Source organism: Apium graveolens, chromosome 2, assembly GCF_009905375.1.
Source record: "Apium graveolens cultivar Ventura chromosome 2, ASM990537v1, whole genome shotgun sequence".
In the NCBI taxonomy this organism is placed as follows: domain Eukaryota; kingdom Viridiplantae; phylum Streptophyta; class Magnoliopsida; order Apiales; family Apiaceae; genus Apium; species Apium graveolens.
The window spans coordinates 307,289,074-307,311,207 of record NC_133648.1 but is presented as its reverse complement, the minus strand read 5'-3'; the positions used below and the strand labels follow the sequence as shown (position 1 = coordinate 307,311,207).

The following is a 22,134-nucleotide window of genomic DNA, read 5'->3' as shown; positions in this document are numbered from 1 at the left end:
TGTGCAAGATTTCAAGCAGATCCAAGAGAACCTCACTTAACAGCTGTAAAAAGAATCTTTAAGTATCTTAAAGGAACAGCTGCTCTGGGATTATGGTATCCTAGAGAATCAGATTTTAAACTAATAGGTTACTCAGATGCAGATTTTGCAGGTTGCCAAATTGACAGGAAAAGCACAAGTGGAAGCTGCCAATTTCTTGGAGGCAGATTTGTTTCTTGGTACAGCAAGAAACAAAAGTCAATTTCCATATCAACTGCAGAAGCAGAGTATATTGCTGCAGGAAGCTATTGTGCACAGATTCTTTGGATGAAGAATCAGTTACTGGATTATGGGTTAATATATTTCAAAATCCCTATTTACTGTGATAATCAAAGTGCTATTGCTATGACAGGTAATCCAGTTCAACACTCAATGACAAAGCACATCAGCATCAGGTACCACTTCATCAGGGAACATGTGGATGAAGGTACAGTGGAATTGCATTTTGTTCCCACAGATCAACAGTTGGCAGATATCTTCACAAAACCATTATGTGAAGCTACTTTTACAAGATTGGTAAATGAACTTGGAATGGTTTCAGGTTCTTTCTTTAAATCTGCTTAGACTTGTTCTGTGTTATCAGACTTTATGCTCAGTATTTACAGAATTAATATCATTGTGTATTCTGTGCTTAATTGATAAATGTCTTTAAGTACTTACTGTTGTCTGATATATGTTTCTAAACTCTGATAAGTGATATGTTTGTTCCAAAACCTATTCAATCCTATGAGGATAACTGTGCTAGATACTGACCTAGTAATCTTCAATAAACAAATGACTCCATGGAAGAAGTAATTATTTCAATGGAAATCTTATGACACTAGCAAATTCTGAAAACTGAGCTTAGTTAATTTCACTTTGTATATCTTATTACTAAGTCACAAATTAGAATAATGCTACTCATCTGTTAAGTTCTGATACTAGTAAAACTGCTGAGTGCACTAAGTGCTGATAGACCTCTCTTATAAAAAGAAAAAGCAAAAAGATTAAAGAATAAAATCAGGTACTCCTTTGAGATCTAGAGTAAAAATGTGAAAGGAACGACCCAAGTACATTGCTGGTATTAAGTAAATATGCATTAGAAAAGCAAAATATTTTCTTGGTGACTTTTCACACTCTATGATTACTGGTGAAATACTCTGATAATAGCATAAATTCTAATAAACAGTCGTGACTCACTTACACTGAGAAGCCACTGTAAAATAGAATTTCAAAAGATGCATAAAATGAGCACAAAACAGTTGAGGTGGACTCCAACATGAACTCATTCATCAGTAGGTTTCAGGACAATGACAGATCTTTAGCAAAATTTTAGTTTTGCCTTATTTCTAAGATATACTGAAGTGAATCAGACTTTACTCTTTGTCTGTTTTTAGCTTAATGCACACACTAATCACTCCATCTGAATGATGAAAATTTCTGTGGTGGTCTATGTTATTTTAGATAAACAGTCATTGTGTCATTATTGCACAAATTCTGAGGACAAGTTCTGAGTAACACGTTCTGATGATTAAGTTCTGACGTCCATAACTCAGAACATGTATGAGTATTTACTAAGATGGGCATTCCTTTTTCGAGTTAAGAAATTATGTTCTGATGACTGTTAAATAATTGGTTTTATTGGGGATAGGATGACAGAGGATAGAAATATTGTTTACTTTGCTAGATTCTGTCAGCTTATTTACACTTACTGTACTGCTGAACCCCAGTTAGTCAGCACTCAAACCCCACCTTTTAAGGTTGCAAAAAGGTACTTTAATGACCTGATAAATGCTGACACAAAGAAATCAATGGTGAGACCATTACAGATCCCTCAGTCTGTGAAACAGATTCTGGTAAATGCTGATCCTGCTACTTACAAATCTGTTTACTCAAATGTTCAATCAACTCACCATAACCAAAATCCATCAATCTCAGTACCTACCTCTCATTCTACTCAACCTACCCTTAGAACTTATCTCAAATCCTATCTCTCCACTTCACAGACTGCTCAACCTTCTTCTTCAGCACCTACTGTGAAGCCTACATCCTCTAAGCCAAAGAGAACAAAGACTGTTCCTCACACACCTCAAAAGAGGAGGAGAATTACTTTGAGAGATGAATCAGATCCTGAGGATCAGATTCCTTCTTCAGAACCTGTGGTAAATGAAGCTGAGAAGGCAACTTCTCAGAAAGATTCTGCAATTGGGGGTTCTAGGCTTCTCAAGAGGCTTAGACGTATGACGGTTCCTGAAACTCCCAAGGAATCCAAATCAACAAGGAAGTACAAGAAACAGAGGGCACAAAGGCCAGTTTCAGATGATGAGGAGGAAGCAGCTAAGGAAGGGGATCAGGAATCTCTGATCTCACAAGACAAGGAATTTACTTCAGTCACTTCTTCTCCATCAACTCCATCTCAGGAACCTATATCTGACAAGGCTAATTCACCTTCTGTGTCTCTTGTTGATCCAGGCACAGGTGCTGAAATTGATATTCAGAACCTGGTTGTGCCCGAAATACTTTTCTTAGAAGCTCCAACTGCAAATAATCCTTCCACAACACCTGTTACTGATGATGTTCAAACTCCTGAGTTATCACTAACACCTTCTCTGCATCAAGATGCTGATGATCAGATTTTAGGTGAGCATCAGGATATGGTGGTTGATCAGAACTTAATATCAGATCAGCAATTAGAGGATGCTGAAGCCTCCATTGCTACTCACACTGTTGTCTTATCAGAAGATACTGATTCTCTAAGTTCTGATGCTGCAAATATTGGAGATACTGGTGAGGCTGCTACAACTGTAGATGCTGATGAAGCAGGTCCTTCAGGACATACTCCTCAACAGACTCTTCCAAAGTCTGAACTGGTAAAGAAGTTTGTTATCGGGGATGCACCAGTACCTTGGAGTGAAACTCCTGCAGGTCAGGAGTGGACTAAGGAATGGAACTCAGTTTCCTGTGTTCCAAATGATTTACATCTTGCTGAGCACTTGACTAAAGCTGATGAAATGTTACATTCTAATGATTTTAAAACCCAGCTTAGAGTCACTGCATTGAGTACTAAACATCTACAAGGTCTTCATTCTAACACTCATGCAGAGCTACACAAGATTCAGGAGAACTTTATCAAACAGGAACACGTTTGGAAAATTGATAAGAAAAAGTTCTTCCAACCTACCATTGACAGGGTTGCTTATATTGAGAAAACTCAAGAGAAGCAACAAGCTCAGATTGATCAAATTCTGACAAATCAAGCTTCTCAGCAATCACAACTTACTGAAATCCAGACCTCAGTGGAACTACTTATCTCTCTTTTATTACATGCTGATGCCAAAAAGGGGGAGAAGGTAATTAAGTCCAAATGCAAAACCAACAAGACACTACAAGGAAAGGATGATGGAAAAGATGACCAAGGAAACTCTGGATTGGGTAGTGGTCATAGTCAAGGTAGAAGGTTTACATCAAGACAAGATAGTCACAGAACAAGTTCTGATACTGGAAAAAGAATAAGTTCTGCTGCTGGTAAAAGGATAAGTTCTGATGAACTTCTAGATCTTGATGAGGAAATGTCAAGACAGTTATTTCTTCAAGAAAATCCAGGGATGGACTTGGAAAATTTAAAGGAAGAAGAAGCCAGACTTAAATCAGAGAAAGTCACATCTAAATCTGAAGCTTCTGAGGCATTGTGATCAAAGAAAGGGTACATACTGAAGAAACTTTGGCTAGATCACAACCACAGATAGATCCAAGATCCAAGGGTAAAGAAAAGGTTGGTGAACCTATCAAGCCTTATGTACCTCCTGAGGAAGAAGAAATTACTGATGGAAAAGATGATCTTGTTCTGACTTCAAGAAAAGTTCTTAAAACAACCTCTGACATGGCTCAAGTTGTTCAGAGTCAAGGCATTGTGAGTTCTGATATTCAGAAGAAGCAAGTAACCTCTGACAGTGCTCAAGTTAACTTGATATCAGAAAATAGATCTAAAACACTCCTACCAGGATTCACCAAAGCAAAATAGACTCAATCTTTGAAGACTACTCCAAGTGGTTTTGAAGCAAGAGTAGTTACTGGAAAGGAAGTTAGAGATAAAACTGGATTGGGAAGTGCTGATGAAAGAAGAGTGCACAACACTACCGATGATCCAACTTCCTTGAGTGAACCAGGTATTGGAGCAACTCCTGAGAGATTGAATCAACTAGAATCTGTACAGATGGTTTACCATACCTACTTGAAAGAATACATCATGTTGTATTTCATGACAGATGGTAGGGTTTATCATATAAGACAAAATGCCATTCCTTTGAAGTATTTTGAAGAATTGGAGCATGTACTTTTCTTACTTCAAGTGGATGACAGAATAACAGAGACTGCTGCAAACTACTTAAAAGAACAGATTCAGAGACAGAAAAGGCTTTATTCTGTTAAGTTTGACAGCAGATATGTTCCAAAGTACAGAGATCACAATGGGGATAATTTTGATATGAAGCCTAATACTGCACAGATCAGAACGTATCTTGGTATTAAGGGACTTGAATTCAATCTTAAATCTGACAAAGCTTATGTCATAAGACTAGACCAGGAGTTAAGGAAAGCAAAGATTAATGATCTCAGAGCTGCAATCTTTCAAACTGGTGAAGATACTGCAGAGCTTAAAGGTGTTAAAAGGAGAATGATTGATGAACTAAGATATGCTGAGAAATGTTTGTTGAAGAACTATCTCAAAACAACTCCTGACATCAGAGAGATCAGAAGTTGATGAAGCCAAGTCAAAGATCTACAACTGCTTAAATTCTGATATTTATGCAGATTGAAGTTGTTATCAGAAGTTGAAATTGGTAAAACTTTAAGGACTGTAAGTTGTAGTTATCTAGTCTATTTCTCATGCATTTGTACTTAATGTTTTTGACATCATCAAATATCTGTTTAACTTGTATATTTTGTTAATTTACAAGTTGGGGGAGATTGTTAGATATATTTGATAATGTCATGGCTAATATGTCTTATGTTTAGTTTTCAGATCTTGTGTGAACAGGATAGATCAGTACTTAACTGGTGATCAGTACTTATACTGGAAGTCAGGACTTAAGGATATCAGTACTTATATTATCAGGAGATAATCATCAGAAGATAGATATCAGAACTTAAGTGCTGAAGGACGATCAGATAAGGACAGTAGCTGATTAAAGGAAAGAAGATAGAGATAAAACATAAGAAGAGATATGCATGAAGAAGGAATTCCGTGAAGAATGGAATACTTGGAATAAAAGATATCTGATTGATATATTTTAGGAAGCAGAATTATATTCCATATCAATTAGCGATTATCTTGTAACTGTGTAGTATATAAACACAGGCATAGGGTTTACACTAGAAGTGTTATCATATTCGAGAAGATTATTCATTGTAACCCTAGCAGCTCTCGTGATATTTGTTCATCACTGAGAGGTAACAGTTTCATATTATAACAGAGTTTATTATTTCAATTAAGTTTGTTACTCAAGTCCTTTAAGTTCGATTTGAGTGTACTATACACTGTATTCACCCCCCTCTACAGTGTGTGTGTGACCTAACAGGATATTTTGAAAGGTAAAAAGAAGAAGGTTGAAAATGATCTGATTGATGCCAGGAGTCGAATTGCCGACATTTCCAAAGCAAATTCAGCTTTTCGGACCAAGGTGTGTAAATCACACACTTCTCTATTTTTAATTAATTTTAAGTATATGTTCATTTTATAGCTATATATTTTGTTTAATGTGGATAAGTGAATTGGAGTTGACCAATGATTCCTTGAAAAAGGAATCAGAGGGTGCCGGGTCTCGACTGGTGAGCGCTGAAGCTTCACTTCGTGAGGAGACGAAGAAGCGTGAGGCCCTAGAGGTCGAAGTCGCCACTCTTCGTGAGAAGAACGAAGCTTTGGAGACGGACAACTTGAACTTAAAAATGGAGGTAGAGAAGGGTGTGGAGGACATAGGTCGATGCCTTAACTGTATAAAGATGGCTGGCTATGACGTCGAGGGTCATGGTTTTGAAGATTATCTCCGAGATTATGCTGAGGAGACTAAGGAGAAAGGTGCCGACCTCTGAAGGCGAGGAATGCCTCATTAATCGATATATTTTTCAAACTGTCTTTTTCAATTTGAGTACGTTATGGATTCGTTATGGATTTGTGTTGGTCATCTCTCTTGAAGATGATGCCCGGTTTATCTTATTTTTGTGTGTGTATTTTTTATTTTAACCTGAATTTTTATCAAGGATAACTGCTGATGTCGGTTTTTGATAACTTTGAATCTGGCTATTTTGTTCTACAAAGGGGTTCTTTAACTGCGTAATGGTCATTATTTTCCTGCGATCGTGTTTGATTTTGTGATAGTATTATTACATTTGTTTGTCTTTCTCTTCTCTTCCTTTTTCATTGGTGTAGTTGTTTACCGATTTTTCCTTATCTTGAGCTTCTAATTTTGCTTAAAAAGTGTTGTTTTTTATAGGCACGTTTAACATGGAATATTTTTCTTTTAACGGGGTTCTCATAGTAGTCCCCTTTCGTTAAAACCAATTTTTATTGTCTAATTTGATTCTTTATTTTTGTTCTTCTGAAGGCATTTGCTCGAATTGGTCGCATTTCAACCACCTTTGGTTGTTGTGTGTGTGTGTGTTTTTTTATAGTCTCGATAGACGATAATTTTTCTTGTGCAGCGAACCCCGTTACTGGGTTTGATCCTTCGAACTTCGAGGACCTAGATCTCCTTCCCTAGGCTACTCCCTAGGCTACTTAATCTTGTTTTCATACGAGAACTTTTATACTTACGATTTACAAAACATCTTGAAAGAAATAGATTGCATTGATAATTTATGGTGGTGTCTTAACGGGGATCTCATATCAACCCCTTTTTGCTAAGACTGATTTTTCATAATTAAAGATAGTTCTGATTCATACATTTCAAATAAACTGATTACTGATAAAATTTCTTCAAGTGAATAGCGTTCCACGCATTCTTGATAGGAGTACCATCGAGTGTCGAAAGACGATAGGTACCTAGTGCAACAACCTCTGTCACTTGATAAGGTCCTTCCCACGGGGCTTTGAACTTTCCTGTTATGGTGCGCTGTGATGCTGCCGACTCTCGGAGGACTAGATCTCCAACCAAGAATTGCTTAACCTTCACCTTCTTGTTGAAGTAAGATGCCATACGCGCTTGTTACTGAAGGACTCTCTTAGATGCTTCATCTCTGATTTCTTCCATAAGAACATTGTGAAGTTGAATTCCTTCATGTGATGCTTCAGCGTCAAAGTACTCGACCCTCGGGGAATTGAGAGACACTTCGACTGGTGAGACAGCTTCTAAACCAAAGGCCATCTTAAAGGGAGATAATCCTGTTGAGCTCCTGAGGGTCGTTCTATAAGACCAGAGTACATTTGGCAATTCCTCGACCCATGGCCTTGGAAACTCATCAACCCTTTTTTTGATCCCCTGTAGGATTATCCAGTTGGTCACCTCGACCTGTCCGTTGGCTTGGGGGTAAGCTACCGAAGATTTGATGTGTTTTATTTTGAGTTGCGAGAGTATTTCTGTGAACTTATCCCCCACAAATTGAGTTCCGTTGTCGGTTACAACGACTCTTGGTACCCCAAATCTGAACACAATATATTCCATCAGAAATTCGACCATCTTTTTCTCGCGAATCTTAGCCAAAGGTCGGGCTTCGACCCATTTTTTTGCATAGTCGACAGCCACAACAATATATTGGGCTTGATTATTAGACTTTGGGAAAGGTCCCACGATGTCTATACACCACTGAAAGAAAGGGCATGGGTTGGTTACTGGAATCATTTCTACCGAGGGTTGATGGGACACCGACCCGTATAGCTGACATGACTTACACTTTCGTACAAAATTTTCACAATCACTTCGCATTGTAGGCCAAAAAAGAACTTGCCTCACTATCTTAAGGGCTAGGTTCTTGCCTCCTAAATGATCTCCACAAATGCCAGTATGGACTTCAACCATCGATAGGCGAGAATATTCTGGGCCTAAGCATCGTAGTAGTGGATCTACAAGTCCCCGGCGATATAGCTTGTTTTCTAGCACACAATAGTTTTTTGCCTTGTATGATATGAATTTAGCTTCATTCTTATCTTGTGGAAGCTTGTTCTACAAGATATATTCTAAAAAAGGATGACGCCAATCTGCCATAGAAGATATCTCATTGATTTTCAGCTTGCTGGGGAATGGAAGGCCTAAATCGATGGAGGGGACCTTTCTTTCCTCGACATAAATTGTCTCAGACGTTGTCACAATGGATGAGGCCAATTTAGACAGTGCGTCGGCCCATTGGTTGTCTTCCCTGCAAATATTCTTGATTGTCCACGACTGGACTTTCTTCAACAAAGACATGGCCAGTTTTAAATATGTCGACATTCGAGCGTCGTGCGCTTTGAACTCACCATGTAACTGTTTTGCTACAAGCTGTGAATCTCCAAATATCTCTAAAATCTTTACCTCCAGCTCAATTTCCAGGCACAAACCTGCTAACAAAGCCTCATACGCAGCTACATTGTTTGTTACTGGAAATGAGAATTTTAAGGCATGTTGTATTTTTAATCCTTCTAGACTGATTAAATTGACACATGCACCCCCTGATGATAATGTTAATGAGCCGTCGACGTAAAGAACCCAAGCCTTTTGTGGAAATGGTGTTTCTTCAATTATAGGATTGTCAAATTTGCGTTATACAACAAAGTCTGACAAGACATGAGACTTTACTTCGTTCCAGGGTAGATATTCAATGTGGAATTGGCTGAGCTCGACCGTCCAAGCGGCAAGACGTCCTGTCATGTCGGACTTTTGCAAGATACGCTTCAGGGGTTGGTCAGTCATGACTTTTATCAGACGGCCTTGGAAATAGTGACAGAGCTTTCTGCTTGCTACCACGAGAGCATAAACTAATTTTTCCACATGGGGGTAACGAGTTTCGGCGTCTTTCAGGGTGTGACTAACGTAGTAGACTGGAGCTTCTCGTCCCTCGACATCATTAACTAACACAGAGGCTAATGACCCATCGGAGGCCGAGATGTATACTTTCAAAGTCTCACGAGGCAATGTTCTTGCTAAAACTGGAGGACTTGTCAAAAATGCTTTTATAGCTTCAAAGCTTTCTTTACATTAATCGTCCCATATCAACTTTTTGTTCATTGATGCTTCTTTGATGACCTTAAAGAAGGAAATACATTTTTTAGAGGCTTGTGGTATGAAGCGCCGAAGGGCCGCTATGCAACCAGTAAGACTTTGGACCTCTTTGATGATCGACGGGTCTTTCATTTCAGATATGGCTTTGATCTGTGAGGGGTCGGCCTCGATCCCTTGTTGGGAAACAAGAAAACCTAGGAATTTCCCAGATGTTAAGCCAAAAGAGCACTTTAGCGGATTCAATGTCATGTTATTACGCCTGACATTTTCAAAAGTCTCTCGAAGGTCACTGCAATGATTATTTGAAGATTTTGATTTGGTTATCATATCGTCAACATACACCTCAAGGTTCCGACCTAATTGCTTCTTAAATATTTCATCCATCATGCGCTGAAATGTTGCACCGGCATTGATTAACCCGAAAGGCATGTTTCAATTTGCAAAGACCCCTCGATGTGTGATAAACGCTGTTTGCTCCCAATCTTGGTCATCCATCCTGATTTGGTTATATCCTAAGAACGCGTCCATGAAAGACAATAGTTCATGACCAGCCGTGGCGTCAATGAGTTGATCTATATTCGACAAAGGATAATAATCCTTCGGGCATGCTCTGTTACGGTCTGAATAATCAACACACATTCGCCATTTCCCATTACTTTTCTTCACCAGGATGACATTAGCAATCCATGTTGGAATTTCACCGGCTCGATGAGATGGGCAAGTAAAAGCCGATCAAGCTCCTCCTCTATAGCTCGTCGTTTTTCTTCTGAGAACCTGCGCCTCTTTTGCTTGACTGGGTTTTTTTGGCGGTCGACATGCAGAGAGTGCCTCGCTACATCGACGAGTATTCCTGGCATGTCGGAAGGCGACCGTGCGAAAATATCCGAAAATTCTCGAAGTAGCCTTGTTAATTCATCTTTTACCTGGATGTTTAGATCCTTTCCCACTTTAACTGTTTTATCCGGCGAATTTTCAACTATCGATACCTCGACAATTTCACCGACAGGAGAGAACGAGAGCTCCCTCGGGATATCGATGATGTTATCGGGGTCTATCTGGACAACCTCATTGACAGTTTGAGAATCACAATCTTGTTTTTTTGGTACAACGGTAGTAAAGTAGCATTGTCTCGAAATCGCTTGGTCACCGCACATCTCCCCCACTCCAAACTCAGTTGGGAATTTCATCTTCAAATGGGGTATCGACGTGATGGCTTCCAGTGCCGATATAGTCGTTCGGCCTAGAATGGCATTGTTGCTTGAGTTTGCACTAATTACATGAAACTTAACTATCTTCCATATTTGGCAAGGCATTGTGCCGAAGAGAACCGGTAGATCAGTTGTTCCAACAACCTTTACTTCATTACCTGTGAAGCCATAAAGAGGCGAATGGGTATTTTTTAGTTTTCGTTCCCCTGTATCCATTCGCGCTAAGGCGTGATGATATAGAATGTCGACGGTACTACCATTATCAACAAGGATCTTTTTTACTATATTGGTGCCGATTTTGGCAGTGATAACCAGCGCATCTTGTTGTCCTCTTATGATATTTGGGGAGTAATCTTCATCTGAGAAGGATATGACAAGAGATGGAGATGGTTTGCATTTCTTGGGACATGAAGGGTTAACACTACACACCTCTCGGGCGTAGGACTTACGAGAATTGTTTGACATACCTCCAGCGGCGTAACCGCCGAAAATTACATCGATTATTCTGTCGTCTTGTCTTTGTTGATTTTGGCCCTGTCCTTCGATGTAATGGACGAAATGGCCTCTTCTGATTTTGGATTCAATGAGATTGCTTAACTGATAGCATTGTTCTGTAGTGTGTCCCGTATCTTGGTGATAGTCGCAATATCGAGAGCTTGGAGGACGACCTGGCTTCATAGGCCTCGGGGGTCGAAAGTCAGGTTCTGTTTTCAGAATTTCCAAGATTGTTGCTTTGTTGACTGTAAGCTTAGTAAACTCTTTTTCCTTTCTGTCATGGGGCTGCCATTTTCTATATGATACAGGTTGTCGCTGGTATTCTCGACCCCTCGGGCTTTGGAATTTCTCTTTTCCAGTATCCCTTCTCGGCGATGAACGTCGAGGGAATTTGGAGTCGTATCTTCGAAACCTCGGTGTCCGGGGGCTATGAGTTCTTGTCCTATCATACTTGTAGTTAGAGCGTCGGGGAGATCTTATGCTTCCCACCGCTTCTTGGAGCGTCATTCGATGTTCGACAATCTGGAAAGCCGCATGAAGATATTGAGGATGTTTTTCTATGAGGTCTTCTAGTAGAATACCATGTCTGCTTCCATCAATGCCTGCTGCTAAATAGTTTACTGCCAAAGGTTCCTCTAGAACTGTTATTTCAGATATAGCTTGACGAAAGCGGCCTAAATAGCTTCTCAAGGATTCGCTAGGCCGTTGACGCATCGTAATAAAAGATGCTGTGATCTTGCCCCCCCCTTTGTAGTTGCTTGAAAACCTCGTCTGAAATTTAGTTTTCAATGTAGTCCAGGAGTCGATCGACCTAGATGGGAGATTGTTATACCAGCATAAGGTTGTTCCTTGTAAACATGTAGAGAAGAATTGGCAACGGGCGACTTCTGAGTGTCCGTAGAATGCCATTCGACCATCGAAAGTATTGAGAAAGCCTGATGGGTCTGTTGATCCGTCAAATTGGTCGAGCGTTGGGGGTTTTAAATTCCTATCTATCTTAGCTTTTTCGATACTTCGAGATAGGGGGCTTTCCACCAGGGCTTCAAATCTTGACTGCGTTTTAACTAAATCACGCAGTTGAGCCATATCTTCCTGCATCTTAAGAAACTCCTCTTGTGATATCGAGTCTGTTGACATCGACCCTTGCGGGGTACCGCTTGAAGAAACTGTCCTTGGACGTCGTGGCCTGGAATATATAGACTATGTGGATACTTCCTCCTCATCATAGTAGTAATCTTCATCGTCCTTTGACAGCTCTACATACCCCGGCTCTTCATCGCCCCCTTCCTTAATTGACGCCTGCTTCAACTACTGTTGTAAACGATGGATTTCTTTTATTTTCTCTAGCTTTGCTTCCATTCTTTTAGTTTCAGCTTCTAACAAATTAAGTTCTTCGTCTGAACAATGCATCACATTCTTTTTACTTCTTTTGTCGTGGAATTTTGTATCGATCGCATTTTACAATTATTTAATAGATTCACAGCCTACAGATAACATGGTTGATTGCATGATTGAAATATATTCATCTAGTTACCGTGCAGTTATTAATAGGGTTCAAAGTAGAAACATCAAACATGTGCGGGGATGAGTGTTTCCTGTGATTATTACTTATTAGCATTTAGCTCTTATTTAAAGGAGCAATACAATCATTCGTCGGATCACAGGTTTATCTTGGCGTATATGTCATTTTGATTATATTTTACACCAGGCTAACCGCAAGTGCGTTGCTCTTTTATTTTGGTGTTAATCATCACAATTCTGATCTCTCTTTTTTTTTGTTAAAAATATGTAAATCTTTCATATTTTTACATGCCGGGTGTTTAAATAGTTATAAAAATGACAAATGGGAATGTAGAATAAAAGAAAGGATGAGAAAAGTAATAATAACTAGCTTTATAATTTCTATAATATACGCGCATTTTTCAAATTATGCGAATTGATATTTTTTGACTGCAATTATTGAAAACATATTCATGTTATTTTTTGATAAATTGAAGATTTTAATATATTTGTTTGTGTATATGATTAATTTTTTCTTTTTTAGGATGTGGTTATAATAGTGCATCACATATTTTTCGATATTTAACATTAATCCGAAACACTAAAACTGTGCGGTTGTATTCATATTTGGCTGTTTATGATTTATACATGAAAGTTCGATATTTGTTATATAAAAGATACAGTTAAATTTTTTCAGCATTATATCATATATAATTTTAAAATTTTAATTTTATTTTTGTTTACATGTAGTTTTAGTTATTTTATGAAAATTATGATTTTTTATAATAATTCTCCGTTTAGAATCAAGAATAATTTCTCCCATTAGTGCTTCAATCTTTATGCAGTAATTTTATTTTTTTACTAAAAAAATGTTTTTAATTTCTCAACATATAACTATAAATTATTAATATTAAATAATAAATTAGTAATAAATATACGTAATAATGAGTCCGAGTTTTTAATACATATATATTAAATTAGATATAACTAAGACATGCATATTAAAGAAAAAATAATTACTGACATATATTTATTGGGGAAAATTTAGTAATTTTAATATAAATAAATTGTCTTATAAAATTTATGGTTATGCATTAATTAGTTATTGATCATTTAATATAAACTACACTTTGTATATTTTCTGCGTCGAATTAATTGAAACGTCATGTGTAATTTACGAGCGATTTTGGTATACATTTTAAAAACCGTGCTCGATGGAGAATGGAAATATTTAGAAAAAGGTGAATATTATTTTTAGCTAGGGAAATCGAACTTTTATAAGTTAAAATCTTAGTGTTGTTTTTAACTCGATTTGTATGTATGAATAATAAAAACAAATGCAAAAAATTTATGAGAGCATAATTTAATATAACTCAAAAATTAATTATTAATTGTTAATAATTAATGATATTGATGATTACACGAGTTCACAAGAAATATAAATTATGTGGGACTAATTATGTTTATCTTCGTAAATCGAGAAAATGTATATTTATACATGTATTATATTAAATAATTAATTTCTTAGGAAAATATAAAAAGCCAAAAAAATCGAATCTGACTAAGGATTAACCGAATAATAGCTATAAATTGAATTGAACTGATAACCCAATATGATCGGCTTAACGGAAATTTAACCGAATAATCAAATCCGACTAAGAATTAATCGAATAATGAATAATTAGAGTTTTAAAAAGTTAAAATTCAAACCAACCAAATATAATCGGCTCAACGGAAATTGAACCCAACTAATTCATGAGTTTGGATGGTTCAATTTGGAATTGCATTGAGTTGGTTTAAACAGGTTAATTTACGCATGAGGAGCCCTAGTTTGCTATATGCTCGGCCGTAAGGCTAGATTCTCTAGTTCATTAATCTGTTAAATTAATAGTTGCATGTGAGCATATTTATTTTACACAATAAACATCTGAATAAGTCAAGTTTTTCAACAACCGAAATGCTATCGATATGTGTTTGCCTCTTTCTGAGCATTAATTTAATGAGACTGTAAAGACAGTATCTAATTTAATTAGTCTCGTATCTTTGTACATGAAAACGTGTGACTCCTTGATTTTGCAACATGTAAAACATAATAATAAATACAACACCTTCAATTTCAGTAAATTTCATTACCACAACAAAAAATCAGTTTTATCAACACATTCTGACCGTTATGTTTTGCGAGTTTTCTTAACTTAAAGTATTTTTTTGATATATTGGTATTTTTGTCACTATTTTTACAGGATGTTGAACGTTTCAAATTTTTGATTTTATGAAAATCAAATAAAAATAATGTGAATTGTGTCAAAATCAAGAAAGAAGTGTGAGCGATTTTATCAAATTCAAGAAGGTTCGAATTGTGTCAAAATCAAGAAAAATGTGTGAATGCGTTTAATTGGATAAAATATTTATTACCTTATTTAAAAATGTATCTTTGTAGTGTGTCCATAAATACATTATGAATCATTAATCCTTATGCAGCTATACACTTTTGATATTATTTTATTAATATTTTTTTTGTGAAATAGAAAATTTGATTATCATTATTGAGTGGAAAATCAATTGAAAATTAAGACTTAGAGCAAATCCAAGAATTACTTGACGGCCCGTAAGGGTGACGGTCCATACATATTGTCTCGGTTAATTAAATAGAGAATAACTATCTTTTTTATATATTGGTTCAAATCCACAATAAAAAAAAAAGAATTACCCAACAAACTCCTAAAAAAAATATTATAATATAAACTCTTTAATCATTTAACATGAATTAACAATTCTCCCCGCTTCACTCTATTTGTTTTTAAAACAGTTATGTATACCGGAGGCTGTCTGATACATCAAATAGGAGGGAATGGTGGCAGCATATAAGAGAATCTCCATACCGGTTGACAAACTTACGGGATATGATACCTTTGGTTGCCTACTTATTAGAGTTGGGAGGTTACCTACTAAGTTCGTTAAAACTTAACAACCCCTTGACAACTTTTGAAATGAGCAAAAAGTCATAAAATATCTAAACTATATATTACTCAACCCACTTTTATATTAAATTAAATATAAAATTAATATAGAGGGACCATATGAGCAACTTTTAAAGTTGCTTAAGTATTGGAACAAAATTTTAATAAATGTTGCCAAGAGTGACTTTGAATGTGAGAGAAAATTAAAAAATAATATATTTAATAATTTGTCATGCTTTGACAACTTTGTTAGCAATCTCTATTAAAGATGCCCTGGGATGAAAGGTTTGAAAATTTTAAATTTGTAGGAAGGACTTAGGAGAGTGTTGGAATTTTTTTTTTGTTATTTTTATCAAAATATGACTTAAGAGGAGGGATATAGAAGCCTTTAAAGTTGCTCTAACGTCATCGAATTTTGATGTTTAACACAAATATGATTACAGATTAAAGATTTTAGTGTCTCTGATATATCAATATTCAGATTTGATCTGATCGTTAGTTTTATCTTATTGTTTAACAATAAAATATTGAAATGTATGTGGACTCACTTGTGCAAGCAAGTCCGGAAGAAAAGGTGGTGACATCAGAATATTATGTCAGTAGCTACATATAAAAAAATGATGTTTAGGCACGTGACAAGAAAGCTCAATTTCCCACTTGCCCACTTGTGTCTTCAATTTTGAGGGAAGTTTCAATGAAACCCGAAATAAATGTTTTAAATAATTAAATTAGACTAATATTATTTCCACGTGCACTTGAAGGTTCATGAATCTACTCCACTATATAATCTCTTCCCTCACCCACCTCATCCTAGAATTAATCCTTCTCCTGCATTTCCCTTTCTTTCAAGTTTCAACTCTCAAAGAAAATATACAAAAATTTCAGTCAATATGTCGGAAATTTGTTTGCCAGCTTATAATCGGAGTTCGAGTTTTAGTAGTTTGATGACTTGCTTATCATCGGATACATGGGGTGATTTGCCACTAAAAGAAGATGATTCTGAAGATATGCTCATTTACAATTTCTTGCGTGATGCTGTTAGTGTTGGATGGACGCCGTTTACTTTTACGGCAAACGACGTTGTTAAGCCTGAGCCTGACACCAAACGTACTCAGTATATCCCGCTTGTGGAACATATAGTTAAGCCTGAGCCGGCGGATGAGGTTATGCCAATTGTTGTTAAGAGTACGGCTCCTACTACATCGGCTCCGGCTGTTGTTAAATTGGCTGAGCCGGCTTCACCGCCGGCTAAGGCACGGCACTATAGAGGAGTTAGACAAAGGCCATGGGGAAAGTTTGCGGCGGAGATAAGAGATCCGGCTAAGAACGGCGCCAGAGTTTGGCTTGGAACTTATGAAACGGCTGAGGAAGCTGCCTTGGCTTATGATAGAGCGGCTTATAGGATGCGTGGCTCAAAGGCTTTGTTGAATTTCCCGCACCGAGCCGGCTTAAATGAGCCGGAACCGGTGCGGATAACAGCTAAAAGGAGAGCTTCTCCGGAGCCGACTGCTTCCATTTCATCGGCATCGGGGAGTGAGTCTCCGAAACGGAGAAAGAAAGGGGTGGTGGCTGATAAAGCCGAGCCGGAAGTTGTGAGCCGAGCCAATATGTGTACAATTGAGAGCCAGACTCAGACACGACAAATGCCAGGTGGTGAGGCCTTATTGGTTAGCTAGATTAATGATGTGAAATTATTGTAGGGGCTGTTTGGTTTGTGTCTTGCTTTGTATAGAAATGAATATTTTAATTTTTGATTTTTAGTTAAATATCGCACTTGCCATTAAAGGGAGCGTGAAAACTGGTGATTGATAAAGCGCATATTTCCAAAAGAAATGAGACAATATAATATTGTGATCAGACCTCAGCGATGACGTCGGTTTGCATTATCTTGTTTAATTACCAAAAAGGGTATATCAGTTCTGAAAGTGAAATATCACTGTAGTGTGAGGGCAGGCAAATGTACCATCTCAACTACAAGGCAATCGAATAGAAAAAATACGAGTCTCAGCCTCTTTGCACTTTGCTAACTCTATCTAAAAAGCATGATTAATCTATTTCTTTACATATGTTTTGGATACAAGGGACAAGAAATACAAAACAATTGAATAATTCAATTAATTTTACCAGAAATTAATAACAACTTATTTTCGGAGAGATCTGTAGAATAAAATGAATACCTCAGGGGCTTAGGTTCATCTTCACGTGTGTACGCGAGTTTAAGAGAGGAGTGAACTAGAACTAGTGACTAACAACAATTAACAAAATACTGAACTACTGGACAATATGTTATAGGCATTCAAATTCATATATTCAACATTGAATAAACCTAATTCTCTGATCAGTTTCACTTGTTCTTTACAAATCAAACAATGTGTGTACGGTAAGTGTTTAATAAAATGGCCAAAAAGAAATTTTAAGTTTTCAGTTCAAATGCTGCTTAGGGCCATGATAAAAGTTTGATAATTGAAAAATAAAATGGAAGAACGATATTTTTAAGTTGTATAATGCTTCATATTAAAAAAAATATTTTAATGACGTTGATTCAAATACTGTGATTAGCAGAGATCCTAGAGCTCAAGTATCATGTACTTCCTGCGGAATCGTAAGAGAAAGTTGGAAGGATTTGAAATTTTTGAGCTTGTTAGCCAAAACAAATTCAGCTAGGTGAATTTTTTGCTAAATCCGCGGCTATTTAAGATATTTGTTAATGAAAGTGAATTTTTCGAGCTTTTTATAAAATATAGTTTTATAAATTTTTTTATAAATTTTTTTAATAAAAATTTTAAAATATTTTTTTTAAAAAATATTGTGGAGTTATGTTTTAAAGAAGTATTGAAAAGAATGCCAAAAAAACGTATAGAATTTGTTGTCGATAAAAAACATGTATTTATTTATTGCGGATATTTAATGTTAGGATTTGATAAGTTTCGAGTTTTAGTGGTTGCGCTTGTGTTTCGTGGCTTGAATCTACCCTCACAAGATGCCTACGTACCTTGACATATGCCAATGAGCAAGTCAAAACGTAGTTCTGGGTGATGCTTGCCCTCGGGGCTATGGTGGTATGGCAGCGAGAGCTCACCAAGGACGCAGTGACTTTCATGTCCTCCAAGGACTAAGTCTAAAACGTTGTTCCAGGTAATGGCCTCGTGGCTTGTAGGATGCCTCCACAGCTTTGTGATGCTTAGAGTTGTGCTCTAGGATGTGGTTTCATGGTGGTGACGTATAGAGCTCTTATCCAAAACGTGCCCATGAAGTTGAAGGGTAAGACCATTTATATAGACGTCAATAGTTTACGAATTAGGGTAGAATTAGATGACTTGGTGGGCAAGTCTCTTTCTTTGATTGAAATTTGGGGTCCTAGAAAGTAAGAATTAGTTTCCTTCTGAATTTAGGTTGCTTGGAGGCTAATTCTTGTAGAAATAGTTACTTATTTGAACACATTTATTGGGTTGTTTAATTAGCCCCTTTATTAGTTATGAAAATAATAAATAATTAGGGTTTTGGGCCTCATTAATTGGGCTTTTCCCTTTGACCAAATCATGTCTAATTAATATGACATTAATTCTGCAATTAGGGTTATTTTATACCCCATCATTTTTCCCCCAACTCCTGGGAAATACATTCGATATTTCGTAGAAGTTAAGTTATCAATAACCCCGTCCGGCGTATCGTTTTTAGCGCAAAGTGTGGAGCGATCTACACATTTACAACGATTTACCATATCTGAGGCTTCTTGATATTTTTTGGATTTTTCATAATTTTCTATACTCATTTTCTTACCTTATTCCTATTTTTAGGATTTTTTTTAGTATTTTCGCTTAATTTCGTGGATTATCTCGTATTCAAAAGTATTTTTCCAAAATAATTAATAATTATTCATACCTCCAGGTATTTTTCCTAATTTTCCTAATATTTTAGGAATTTTTCTATACCTCTGGTTATTTTCCGTGATTTTTCCTAACAATTTAGGAATTTTTCTGTACCTCCGGGTATATTCCGTGATTTTTCCTAATATTTTAGGAATTTTTCTATACCTTTCATATTTTTTCCTAATATTTTAGGAATTTTTCACCAACTCCAGGTAATTTTTGTGATTTTTCCTAATATTGTAGGAATTTTTTCGTAACTCCGGGTATTTTTTTTTATTTTTCCTAATATTTTAGAAAATTTTAACCACCTCCAAGTATTGTTTTGTGATTTTTCCTAATTTTAGGAATTTTTCTTAATTTTACGGGAATTTTCCTTAATTTTATGGAATTTTTCTATACCCCGGGTATTTTTTGTGATTTTTCCTAATATTTTAGGAATTTTTCTGTACGTCCAGGTATTTTTATAATTTTTTCTAATATTTTAGAAATTTTTAAAAACTTCCGGGGACATATTTGTAAATTCTCAAATTTCAAAGTCAAATTTGTAAATTATTAAACTTCAGGATCATTTTGTAAGGATAATGCAAATTGGTTGCCAACTTATTACCCCTGGTCGAATTACCTTCCCAATTCACTTGGTCGTGGGGTTTTTCGATCTGGTTGATTCGGTCAGGACCCACGATCAGGTTCTGGTGGACCGGTTTTTTTTTAGTTTGTTTTTAACCTTCTTTTAATATTATTATTGAAAATAATAATATTAATTTTATTCAATATTTTGAATAATATGAGCCCCATGTCAGGAGTGTCCAACACGGATAAATTTTTTTTTTTTACGATCCTTTTGAATAAAATATTTTCCGAAATAATAGCCCACACCGGGTTATGAAATCTCAAATAAAATCTAACTAAGATTAAATTTTCCGAATAATAGCGCAAATTGGGTTTAAAAAATCTGGAATAAAATTGAACTCGGTTTAAAATTCTCGAATAATAGCTTAAACCGGGTTAAAAAAATTCCAATAAAATTTAACTCAGATTATATTTTTCGGAATAATAGCCCAAACCGAGTTAAAAAATCTCGAATAAAATTTAACGAGGATTAAATTTTTCGAATAATAGCCCAAACCAGGTTCAAAAATCTCGAATAAAATTTAACACAGATTAAATTTTCCAAATAATAGCCCAAATATGGTTAAAAAACTCAAATAAAAATCAACTCGGATAAAAATTTTCATTTAATTTTTTTTTCAGAAATCCCCCTAGGAGACTGACCGAATTATGGACTGCTTTGTCTTGGTCGTGGGATTTTGCCCCCGGGGTTTAAGAAAATGCCATGCTCCTTATCAATCGTGCATTGACCGTTGTAGTAGAGAGGTTGAAAACTTTCTTACGTGGCTATCCGGATTACTGAATCCATCATGCACCCATATTGAGGTACCTTCAGCTTCCTTGAAATATAGGTATTCATAGTTTCTCAAGTATAGAGATACATTGGATCATTCAGACCTTCAAGGGGCATCAAATCTTTGGGATTAACCCCTTAAATTTTTGTCTTCCTTCTCCATGAAAGGGCGTTCAAACCAACTATACCGGGGAATAGACCCTCGGGGATCCAGGCTTTCCAAATTTTGTAGGTAATGGAGTTTATCGTTCCCTTTTCAGGTTTCTTTTCCTCCACTAAATTACGAGTTTGATGAGACGAAAATTCGTTTTTTTTCATCCTAAGCTTTCGGTCCTTGAGCCCCTTGAGGCTTTTGGACATCCTCCTTCGATCGGTCTCTTCCTGGACGTCACCTTCTTAGAGTGACATCCTTATCACTTCAGATTTTATCATCCTCTGTATAGGGAGTGGAATAACCACAAAGTTGGTCATTGATGGGTTTCAACTCTTGAATCTAAGGGGGTGTATAGCCTTTGCACGATTGTTGAATTCCGCATTCTTGAACATAATCTTTGAATCCCTATCCCGAATCATCTTGTTAGTGTTTGTGCCCTATAGACAACACTATTATGTTTATATTACGAAATATTTGGATTATTAATTATGATTATATGGATTATTCTCTAGTAATTTATTATATCTTTATTTTCTGTGATAAGATGTTAGATTAATAAATGTTCTTGGAATATGATATGTAAATCTATATCTCTAAGTACGTGACTTAAAAATGAGATTATGAGAATAGTATTTATATTCCTAAAGGTCCCTAATCAAGTATTATTGTTAAGGGATGATAATAAATACATTGAGACTAGTGTATTTGTTGGCTGATAATCACATCTCATTGATCATACGTATGGTGATATTAAAGTCAAAATACATGCACATGTATTAAATACATGGTGTTGGATTGACCCGTTGTGAGATACTACATGTTTATAGTGTCATAAGTCAATCTCACAATGATAATGATGTATTGGTCCTTTGACCTGAAATCATTATATTTCTATAAGAGAATTAATATACTTTGATACTATTGAAAGTTATCCTTGATCGGGTAATAATAAAAGTAGACATTGGGTATATTATGAATCGTATGAGAAATATGAATGATTTAGATGGGATTTAGCCCTCCTTTAGTAAATGAGTGATATTATTGGCCTCTTGATTGAGTAAGACTATAAAATGCATGGCCGTGCTCAAATACTGATTTGTTTAGTAGTTTACTCATTGATCAAGAAAAAAAGGATTTAACGTTAACAGAGGATGACACAATGCATGCCTCGAGTTTGATCCATAATATAAGGCTAAAGGGATTATATTACATTGTACATTATTCACGAAATGTTTAATTGATCACCAATTTAATTATTATTACTTGGGTAACAATGATATATTACTAGATGCCGCTCATTGTTTATGATTTTAAATTAGATTTAAAATTATTGCCAACGT

At 36.1% G+C, this 22,134-nt stretch overlaps 2 protein-coding genes across 2 annotated transcripts; one reads left to right on the top strand and one right to left on the bottom strand.

Annotated features, from left to right (window-relative positions):
• Nucleotides 1–9,868: 9,868 nt before the first annotated feature.
• LOC141702951 (uncharacterized) lies at nt 9,869–12,046 on the bottom strand. The gene has a single exon (XM_074506549.1). The coding sequence runs from the start codon at nt 12,044–12,046 to the stop codon at nt 9,869–9,871; it is 2,178 nt and encodes a 725-aa protein (XP_074362650.1).
• A 4,134-nt stretch (nt 12,047–16,180) lies between these two features.
• LOC141708677 (ethylene-responsive transcription factor 2-like) lies at nt 16,181–17,135 on the top strand. The gene has a single exon (XM_074512420.1). The coding sequence runs from the start codon at nt 16,260–16,262 to the stop codon at nt 17,043–17,045; it is 786 nt and encodes a 261-aa protein (XP_074368521.1). The 5' UTR covers nt 16,181–16,259; the 3' UTR covers nt 17,046–17,135.
• The last annotated feature ends 4,999 nt before the right edge of the window (nt 17,136–22,134 follow it).